The 11,003-nt window shown below is 33.7% G+C and overlaps 1 protein-coding gene across 3 annotated transcripts; it reads left to right on the top strand.

The window, feature by feature from the left end:
• On the top strand, positions 227-3,791 carry LOC18609383. 3 transcript variants are annotated; one of them, XM_007044470.2, is made up of 5 exons: positions 227-849; positions 947-1,154; positions 1,758-2,288; positions 2,378-2,468; positions 3,517-3,791. In XM_007044470.2, the coding sequence occupies exons 1-4, from the start codon at positions 294-296 to the stop codon at positions 2,463-2,465; spliced, it is 1,383 nt and encodes a 460-aa protein (XP_007044532.2). In that variant the 5' UTR covers positions 227-293; the 3' UTR covers positions 2,466-2,468; positions 3,517-3,791. The 3 variants fall into 3 exon arrangements, with proteins under 3 accessions (XP_007044532.2, XP_017970015.1, XP_017970014.1); XM_018114526.1 differs by lacking the exon at positions 3,517-3,791 and adding an exon at positions 3,279-3,409; XM_018114525.1 differs by lacking the exon at positions 3,517-3,791 and having other exon boundaries at positions 2,378-2,773.

Raw genomic sequence — 11,003 nt, 5'->3', positions numbered from 1 at the left:
GACATAATAAAGAACAATGAAACAAAGTTTTATTGGGTTTTGACGTGCAAAATAACAAAAAAAAAAAATTACTCTTGGACTTACCAGAGGAGAAAAAACTCCAGTGGTCTGGGCTTGGACTCCTAATTTGCCGGTTTGAAAGCAGCCCAGATTATTGGAGGGAAAGAAAAATGCAGCCCAGATCACCCAAACCCGGCCCACTTCCTCTATAATAAAATATGAATGGTAAAAGTTCATAGGCGATAGGTTGGAGTCGACAGAGTAAAAGTGGATAGGTGAGGGAACTGTGGAAGATGCAGAAGACGGGAACGTGTTCAACGTCGTTTTGTAATTCAACGTTTGGCTTCACTTCTCTTCACCATGGCAGCGGCAGCGCCAACCACAGTATTAAGCAGAAGAACACCGCTTTCTCTCTCTCATTCCCTTTCAGGAGAGCCATTTTCGCTTCTTCTTTGCCTCCACTTTCCCAACAAACCCATTTAACTTTTCTTTCAGTTTTCCCAAATAAAGATTCTAATAAGTTGCGGGCTTCTGCTTTTAATAAAGGAAAAAATGGCGGCACTACTCTCTACGAAATGGACGGTTCTGATGGCGAGGAGGAGGATGAATTCTTTGATTTTGATGATGGATTGGACGGTGGTGATGACGACTGCGATGAGGGGATGTTTCTTCCGTTTGGGAAAATGAAGAAGTGGCTTGAGAACAAGCCTCGTGGGTTCGGTGAAGGGAAAGTATATGATACTTCTATTGAAGACAAGCTGCTTGAAGAAATAGAGCAAAGCCGACAAGCGCAAGTTGTTAATGTCAATAATCTCAAAAACAATCCTGTCAAGTCTGGTTCCAAGAAAGGTTAGGCCTTTTGAACTTTAAGAGTAACATATATTAAAAGGGTTTGCTTGGGTTTGACCTTTATGGCTTTTGTGGTGGGCATTTCCTTTTTCCGCAGTAGCTGAAGTTGTTCCAAGTGGAGTTCGGGTGAGGGTGGTCAACCTTCCTAAGAAAAAGAATATTCACAGGGATTTGAAAGCTGCTTTCAATGGGGTTTCTGGAATAATTAATATATCTCCAGCTGTTTCTGGGAATAAGAAGACTAAAGACCCTGTTTGCAAAGGTTTTGCCTTTGTTGATTTCAAGCGTGAGGTGGATGCAACTAGGTATGGTGTGATAAGAGTTTGTATTTGCAAACTTTACTCATTGTTAATTGAACATTTTGTGTAAGAGAAACTGATGGCAATGGTGATAGCAAAAAGATTACCTGTTTGTAGGTTTTTCTTGGAGATTTTTTCGTTTTTATTTTATAAGCAATATTGCATCTTGGTTTAATTGACCTCAGGTGCCATCAAGGATGGAGCCAGGGGGTGCGAAGGGGGCTATTCCCCCCTGACTTTTTGACATCTCCTGTAGTCCATTCCATGAACCAAACATTGTCTTTTGCATAATTGAAATGTAGTACAAAAAATCATATATGATTTTAGTATTATAACGTATAGCACAATTTGAATCAGTTTTTGTAAAAATAATATTTCTATTTAGATTTCTTTTTTAAATTATGGTTACTACATATATTCAAATTTTTAGTGTGATGATTTATCATGTTTAGTGCAACTTAAATTATATTATAACATTTGTTTGTTTGAAGTTGAACTTGGCTCCCCTAGGAAAATATTTCTGGCTCTGCCCCTGGGTGGCTTATTGTTTTTGTTTATAGAGATTTGATACCTTACTACGTTCTTAAACTGAAGTTTCTCTTATGGCAGGTTTGTGCAAAATTTCTCTGGACATAATATAATGTTTGGTAGGATTCAGAAGCAAATAAAATGTGAGATGATGAATTCGGTTTCCCAGAATCCTGCTCATGAAGAATTGAGTGACAAGGATTCCATCACACCTGAAGTGGCAGTTCCTGGCTTGGGAGACTGTCCCGATACTGATTTTGATATGAACATTTCTTGCTCGGATTTATCATTGGATGATCAGGATGAGGAGTTTGATAGGGTAGAACAAGGAGAAGGTAGAGATAATCTTAATGTTATTAGTGAATCAGGGCCAAGTAATGGTGATGAGCGTGCAGCAGATTCAATGTCCTCAAATCGGCTAGAAAGAATTAGGGCTCTTGAGCAAAAGCTAATTGCTAGAGGAAAACAGCAAGGAGTTCCAAAAGAGCAAAAGGGTCAAAAGCTAGAAAGAATTAGGGGTATTGAGAAAAAGCCACTTGCTAAAGGAAAGCAGAAAAAAGATCCAAAAGAGCAGAAGGTTCAAAAGCGTGACATTCCAGGATCTGCAAAGAGGTCATTTTCTGCATTATTGCAACAGTTGGTGAATGGTTTTTTTTTTTTTAATATGGTTTAAAATTCAAAGTTGTTTTATCCTTGTGCAGGTTAAAGATTAAGGAGAAGGCTCTGCTAACAGGGGTCTTCTCCAAATATGGGTTGAAAACTGCTTTGACTGGGAAGGAAGAGTCGTAATCGGTAAATGTGTAAATTATTTGATACGTATTTGCTCATGCTTTTCAAAAAAAAAAAAAAATTGATACTTATTTGCTAAATGGAAACATAGCTGTGGTTTAGTACAGGATAGCGTTTAGGTTTAAAGTGCCGCCGATGCATGAAGACCGTTTTTGGCAAACTAGTTATTCATGAACGCATGTGACCCTCCATGAACTTTGTAATACATTTCAAGGTGGAATCATTCAATCTTCAGAAGCATATTTTGTTTCAAAATTGTCAAATATTGTCTTCTGAGCTTCCATGAATATGAGAGGGTGTTTTTGTTATTCTTGCAAGCCACGCCTTTTGATTAGCCCTTTTAGATAATTTATTTGAATATTAATTTATCAATTCGATTTGTCACTTGAAAGTTATTTTAATCTTCCGAAACATCATTTGTTTATTTTCATTTTCATATTAAATCAAAAGGAAAACAAAACTTTAGAGAATAAAATAAACAATTAAACCATATAATAAACATCAACAAAATGAAATATGGAATTAGGAACTTCCCAAAAAAAAAATAATAATAATAATAAACACTCAATTTCCACCCATCCTTACACCTTTTAGATGCCTAAAATTGATTTTTTTTTGGCCTAATTGTTGTGCTCTGCTCTGTTATTGCACTTATGGATATTTATGTGCTTTTAAAAAATTTAAAATAACATAATAATACTAACGGTAACGCAATATCATGGTAATATTTAAAACGTAGATGCCTCCTCTCCCCTTTCTCAAAAATCTTCTTTTAACTTTGACATTAACTTGTCATCGTTCTTTTCGGAGTAGCGGTGTGATCGTCCTGTCACTGTGTACAAAGGTTACTCTTTGACGAAGGACACCGAGGAATATCTCCCCTCATGCGACCTTAAGAATGTGAAAGAGGATCTTTTTGGTGTACCCTGGCCCTGGCCTTTCCAAGCGAGTCCTTAAGCATGATATCTTATGCAGATTGAAAATTCTCTGTTTGCTTAAACAAGTATGTGCTCAAAAAACATCTTGACTTTGTCTCCCTCTTTCTGCGCAGGCATCCATGTCTCTCTTCACCTGAATGTGTTCGGCGAGCCATCGACTCAGATGATTGGGAAGGAGGGCAATGAAGAAAAGGCACCTTCGGTGTACCTAATTCCTCCCTGTATGGTGCTACGCAATTGGAAAGTTACGGAGCTACCTGTCGACGTCTTTAAGCTTTAGAAAATGTAATACAATGAACAATTTCTCTCTCCTGAGCTTTAGGAATAGTGGGCTTTCTGCTATCTTAATCATTCAAGTAATAATGACAACCACGTCGCATTCTTATCATATTTTTTATATTTTGATTCTTGTTTCAGCAAAAAGAATAATATGTAACTTTTTAAAAGCATTAATAAAATTTTAGAATTGTTTGTCAAGTTTTATTTGTGAAATCTTTGAAGAAAAGATGGTGGAGGTGTAGGAGCAGTTTTTAATTAAGATTTTTTTTGAATTTTCAGTAATTTTTTGAACCACAATTTTTTTAAGTATCTTTTTCAATTTTTTTGTTATCAGATTGAATTGAAATTTCAAAATTTAAATCCTTATCACTTACCTCTTTTACTTATCTCTTTTCCATTGAGAAGATTGATTGCCTTACAATGTTTCTTATTTTCTCCTCTTAGGTTAGGCTTAGTGTCACTAGGTAAAGTACCTTGAAGTTAATTATTTAGAGCATTGACAAGTTGGCTTACTTGTGTCTCAAGATATTTGATTTATGCTGCTTGATTTTGAATAATGACATTAGTCTCTGAATGAAGGCATCAATTTTTATCATGAATTGTACAAACATATCTTTTATTGAAGGTTTTTTCTCTAGCATAGGAGCTCTAGGTGGAAATCCAAGAGGCGAGTTGGGTTTAAATGCTGATGAAGACCCTTGGTTGTTGCTCTATGAGAAATTAAGATGATTCTTTCAACCAAGATTATAGGTGTTGGAATAGAGATTGTTGTTATATTGCCTATTTCCAACAAATAAACAAGATGCAAAATAGATGGGACAATTGTCATTGAAATATCCTTCTCCACAAGATTCGCAAGTCATGAAGGTCTCTGACAATATTAACACTTAATTTATCAATTTTCTTTGTGAGAGAAGACAATTGTAAAGACAAAACATTAATTGTTAGATAGTTGGTTAATGTTGGACGTATTACTGAAAAGTTGTAATTAAAAAGTTATAAATAATTACCTTATTAAAATATAACTTTTTAATAGTTATATTATGAAAGGTTATTAAATATAACTTTTTTATTATTATATTATGAAAGGTTGTTATTTATAACAATTGAATAGTTGCATTATGAGAAGAAACAAGTTTTTTCATTGAAAAATGTGCATGTTGGTTTATTATATAAACAACATTCTTACACTATTATTTTCACAATTCTGATAAGTGTGTTAAGGATTTTGTTGTATCTTGGAGGTTGAGAAAATTGCCACGATCCAAATTCCGGGCTGTGACCGGCACATGGACCCAATGAGCATAGCCACTAAGTCCAAGCAAGCCTATTTATATAACCTGTTCATCAATCTATTAAGTATTCTTAAAGTCACATTTCATGATCTCAAGTATAAGTACTTGAATGATATTCTACCATGATCAAATATTCGCATGTATATATATATTACCCCAAAATGGTGCTAACCATTGCCAACTCATACTGGCATTACCATTCAAAGTATATATACATATATATTGTCTAAGACAAGTATCTTAAAATTTTACATTTTGTTTATCTATATATATATAGCATAAAGATACTCGACTTCCAGCGAAGCGACCTTGGCGAAGGTACAGCTATTGAATGTCGAGATACCTATCAAATAGACGAGTCCATGAGGATACCTTAACCTAGGTTTCAACTGCCTCCTGATTTGAAAACATGAAGTTGAAAAATGTGAGTATGAACTCAGTGAGTGAACATAGGAAGGAAACAAGCAATTGATAAGGAAAATTTAAAAATCATGATGCACTTGTTTTGAAAACAATGTAATTTAGTTTAATTTCTTCCCTAAACCCCTTGTTTTGAACATTGGTAAATAAACTCTTAGTGTTGCAAGGACCCATGCTCAATCATGAAGATAAAAGAGTGAAGAAAAATTTTATCAAAAACCGAGCAAGGAAGCAATGTGACGGCACATTTCTCGCTGCAGCAAAAGGCATTCTCCATTTGCATATGTTTCGGTTTTTCAAGCATATCTCCCACTATAGAAGTCTAATTGACATGCTTGTTGGGTCATTAGAAAGCTAAGAGGCAGGGCTACGAGTTTATTGTTTACCACTTTGCCTAGATGTGACCGAAAGGTGGTCAAAATCACTGTCAAAGTGACAGCACTGCACCACCACCCGAGAGTTTCTGGCTGCATCGAGAATCCATTTTCCCTGTAGCCAAATTCCTTGCTGCAATAAACATCAATTTGAAAATACTTAACAACTTTCACTGTTCAACATGCAAGATTCCACATACATTACAATCACGTACTATATTCATAAACTTTCTACTACGCATGTATGTATATATATATAAACACGAATACCACCACCTCCCTCAGCCAACATGCACTCCCCACACGCACATCATTACCGGCATGTGCACTCCCCACTCTGCACATGCATAGTTGTAAGTGTCACAACATCATCATTTGACAGGCATATGCACTGTCCACTCTGCATATGCACGATTGTACTTGTCACTACATCATCATGTAATCGGCATATGCACTGCCCACTCCGCACATGCACGGTTACATCAATTACACAAAATTACTTAGCAATACATATCATATATTTTTATATACATATCAGCATCATATAAAAGTACAGAGATTTATCACAATCATGTTCCACATCACCAAAAACATTTCACTAAAGGCTTGTTCCCATGCATTTTATAGAAAAACAATTAAAATGTCTCAATCAACCACATGTGCCTTAATCCCAAAACATTTCGTGCAACTTCACTCATTGGTATTTGTTGAATCTTTACTCAACTCCAACCTCCACTAATGGTCCAAATGGAACTGTGGAGCCTCGTTGGGACCTATCATCACAACAACATCACAATTAACCCGATTTGTATAATTATATTTCTAAAAGCTATCCACTAAATCATGTTCTGCTAGTTGTTTTTAACTAGTTTCCATATACCATCAAGTGACTATATATTTTCACTATTCTAGTCACACTACAATGAATAACCCACCTCAACTACAAAACACTCACTGATCTAGCCACTAGCCATTCTCAACAACTTAAAAAAAATCAACTCAATTTCACTACTCACCTTGGTAGTTTTGTAATTGAATTTCTTTCCCAAAAGCTTTCAAACTATCATGAAAATCTCACTTTCTCTCTCTAGAATGTCCAGCTAGTGAGAGAGTGTAATAAGGAAAGGTTTTTGAGGGTTTTTATGGTGAGAAAGTAGAAGAGCACAAAGAACTTTGGGAAAGGGTACACAAAAACATGAAAAATCGAGGTTAACTTAAGAAAATATATGGAAATTCAAGGCAAGCTTTCACTGGGGGGGGGGGGGTGAGAGAACGTGGGAGAGGAAAAAGAAGAAGAGGAAGTGCTGGAAATTTGAAGAACATCCTAGAAACTTAGATTTTTATGGCTTAAATTTATCCATTTCTAGCAAAATTACCAAAATGCCCTAAACTATGTCATTTTGTTTTTTCCATTACTTTTATGCAATATTTTTACTTCTTTAACACTGAGACAAGGTCCATAAGGGTCTAGAAATACTCGGGTTCATGAAAACTTAAGAATTTCAACTTGAGATGTAAAATGATCGTTTTACCCCTATTGTGAAAATTATCGGTATTTCTATCTTCTTCATTATCTTATCCTCATCCATTCATTCCGTAGGCCTACTTGGACCTTAATAACATTAGAAAACAAATTTCAGGGGTTGACCAGGAGAAATGATGAAATTACTCCTAGTTCGTGTTATCGCGTCTATTGCTAGTTACAGGTCAATAGGGGTCAAGGTCTCACAAAAATACTTTAAGGAAAGTGTTAATTCATGCCCTCAAAGTCATACTCTTCTTTCTTCTCAAATATTTCTAACAATCTTAAGTTATTCTCTCCAAACTTTTTTTCTTTTGCAATTATTTCATGATGGAGATTGAGTTAGATTCAAGTGTGAAAGTTTACTTTCAAATCAAGAAACAATCAAACTCTATAGGTTTGATGAAACGAATTTCACTAGATGGAGGGATAAGATAGTATTCCTATTAACCATATTGAAAATTTATTATATTTTTGAGACGGATCAACCATCAATCTAAAAGAGATCATGTCAGCGGAAGCAACATCTTCTAAAAACATCGCTGCAACAACAACTGCTACCGTAACCACTACTGATGTTAACATAGAGAAATGGAAACATGATGAGTTTATATGTCGTGGATACATTCTCAATACTCTCATTGATTGATTGTATGATCTCTTCAGACATAAGACTTCGGCAAAGGAAATCTTGACTACACTTGAGGAAACGTACAAAAGGAGAAAAAAGGTATGGATAAATTTCTTGCATTGAGATACTTCAAGTTTACTGTGACGGATACCAAACCAATTATGGATCAAGTACATGAGTTACGAATTTTGGCCTCTAAATTAAATGAACTAGAAATCAAAATTCTTGATTCACTTTAAGTGGGAGTAATTTTCTCCAAACTTCCATCTTCTTAGAATGGATATAGCAAGAAAATTTTGCATTTTCCTGAAAGTTTTACTATTGGAGAGTTTCAACTTCGATTGCAAATTGAGGTAAAAATCGTGCTAGAGATGCACTCATTCTTGGGTCAAATATAAATCTCGTCGATGAAAAAGAAAAGAGTTCTAGAAAATTGAAAAGAAATAGAGTTTACAAAATTGACTTCAAGAAATCCAAGAAATATAAGAGTGATAAAATGTGTTATCATTATGGAAAGAAATGACATTTTATCAAAGAGTGTAAGTTCTGAAATTTTGGAACTCTTGTAAACAAGATTGCTGCTTTTGGTTCTAGAAGCAAGATAAACGTTATTGTATGTGATGTTAAAGAGCTTGTTGCGATGGTAACTAAAATGCATATTAGAATGGTTATCGAAGTAAACATAGCTACTATAACAAAACATTTAGAATGGTAGTTAGATTTTGATGTTACTATTCATGTTTGCAATGACAAAAGGTAGTTCGAGAGTTAAGAAGAACTCAAAAGACCAAAAGAAATTTTAATGGAAAACCATAATCTTGCTAAGGTGTTTGGCAAAAGAATGGTTGGATTAAAATTTACCTTAGGGCAGAAATTAACTTTACTTAATGTATTCCATGTTTCTAAAATTAGTAAAAATCTTGTATTTGCACATTTATTTTATAAGAATGGTTTTAAGATTGTATTAGAATTCGAAAAAGTTGTAGTATTGAAAAATACTGTATTTGTTGGAAAAAGGATATTCCTATGACAAAATGTTCAAATTCATTATTAATGAAATAAATAATTCTTTTGCTTATACTGTTAAGCATTGTTTTGATTTATGGCATGCTAGATTAGGTTATTTAAATTTTCAATCTTTAAAATTTATGCCAAAACATGGTTATATTCATGTTAAAAAGAGAGTTTTGAAAAATGTGAAATTTGTGTTCAGGCAAAAATGACTAAGAAACCTTTTTCAAAAGTTGAAAGAAAATAAGAATTATTAGAACTTATACATTCTGATATTTGTGAACTAAATGGTTAACTAACAAAGGGAGGGAAACGGTATTTTATAACGTTCATTGATGATTATTCTTATTTCACTCATGTTTATATAATGAAAATAAAAGATGAAGAATTTGACAAATTCTAGGAATTTAAAACTGTTGTTGAAAATCAAAAAGAAAAGAAGATTAAAATTCTTCGAAGTGATAGAGGAGGAGAATATTTTTCAGACTCGTTTTCTCTATTTTGTAAAGAGAATGGAATAATTCATCAAAGAATAGCTCCTTATGCACCCCAAAATAATGGATTGGTCAAAAAAAAAAAATAGAATGTTGGTGGATATGGTAAATAGTATGTTGTTAAATGCAAATGCTCCTTTTAAGTTTTGGGGAGAAGCACTTTTGATAACATGTCATATAAGTAATAAAGTTCCTTTAAAGAAATCACTTATGACACCATATGAATTATGGAATAATGGTAGAAAATCAAATTTGAATTATTTTAAAGTGTAGGGGTGTATAGTTATTAGTTAAATTTCTACCTACGTAAGTATACGTATCAAAAAGATAATATAACAGTAAGTAGAGTATCGATCCCACATAGAATTGATTTAAATTTTACTAAGTACTAAAATTAAAACAATTTAGTTTTATTCAAATAATTAAAATCTAAATTCTAATTAAACTAAAAATTACTCAATTAAAACTAATCTAATTAAAAATTAGAGCAACAAGATAATTGGATAAAAAGCAAATCAAACAAGCCTAGAATTATAATATCCCTCACACTTCATCTAAATCTTAACTCTCTTCCTCAACTTATTTCAATGGGTTGAATTGCTAACCTAGAGTCCTCAATTATTTATAAGGATCTCCCAACTCATCTAATAAAAATATCTATTTTAATCAAAATACTATATCCCTATGTGAATTGAAATTAAAATAGACTCATTAAGTTCAGGCTCTAATCTGACTACATGTGGCCTATAAGAATATTCATATCCTATACGCAAATCAATTAATATGATCATATGTTATCCCAATTTTATTTTATACTAAACTCCCTTTCCCAAGTTTGTTTAGGTTCCTAAATCAATTTAATTGGTAATCACACAATTAAAAATATTAAGAACAAATTGGAATAAATAATTCAAATCCCATCAAAGATAAGCAAGAAAAAGATTAAAAATTCAGATTACATGTAAGTTCAATTGTAATTCTAGAAAAAGAAAGTTAGCTACTCATAATTGCAGAGACAAATAATATTATATAAATTTCAACCATTGAGGGTAACAAGAACAATAAAAGCAAATGAAGAAAACAAAACAATTAATTGCAGCCTCGCTTTTCGAGTTTTTGCCTAAACTTTCAGCTTCTTGAATTTCCAAAAGTTGTGTCTCCTTAATTTCTTTTAAAACATACTATTTATACTAGAACTCGTAACCTAAAATTCCCTAAGTTAACCTATTGACTCTAACTATTGGGCTTAAAAGTGTAATGAGGCCTAAGCATCAATTGTCAGCCTTAAAATTACCATTCTCGCAATAGTACACCCAATCATTTTTTGATGTGATTTTCTCTATTTTCAAAGCTGTCACGACCCGGAACTCCCATCGAGCCCGTGACAACCGCCGCGACGTCCCGATAGGCACTCATTACCCCGAATGCCGATCGAAACCCCGCAAGGCTTAGCATCAGCTTTTGCATCTCCCCAGTGAGTGACAGTTATTAAACTTCACATTTCAAAAAAAATCATAAGTCATTTCCAAATCAAAACAATAAAATATTACTTTCTGGCTCACAGGGGCATTTTC

This window comes from Theobroma cacao, chromosome 2 (assembly GCF_000208745.1).
Source record: "Theobroma cacao cultivar B97-61/B2 chromosome 2, Criollo_cocoa_genome_V2, whole genome shotgun sequence".
In the NCBI taxonomy this organism is placed as follows: domain Eukaryota; kingdom Viridiplantae; phylum Streptophyta; class Magnoliopsida; order Malvales; family Malvaceae; genus Theobroma; species Theobroma cacao.
Note: the sequence above shows the minus strand (reverse complement) of the source record. Positions and strands in the feature narration are given on the sequence as shown.

What these genes read in the sequence shown, in the direction of transcription:
- LOC18609383 (XM_007044470.2), top strand. Translation starts at nt 294, where the DNA reads ATGCAGAAGACGGGAACGTGTTCAACGTCGTTTTGTAATTCAACGTTT. An exon ending in CAAGTCTGGTTCCAAGAAAG is followed by an intron (nt 850 to 946) that starts GTTAGGCCTTTT and finishes CTTTTTCCGCAG; the next exon opens with TAGCTGAAGTTGTTCCAAGT. An exon ending in CGTGAGGTGGATGCAACTAG is followed by an intron (nt 1,155 to 1,757) that starts GTATGGTGTGAT and finishes CTCTTATGGCAG; the next exon opens with GTTTGTGCAAAATTTCTCTG.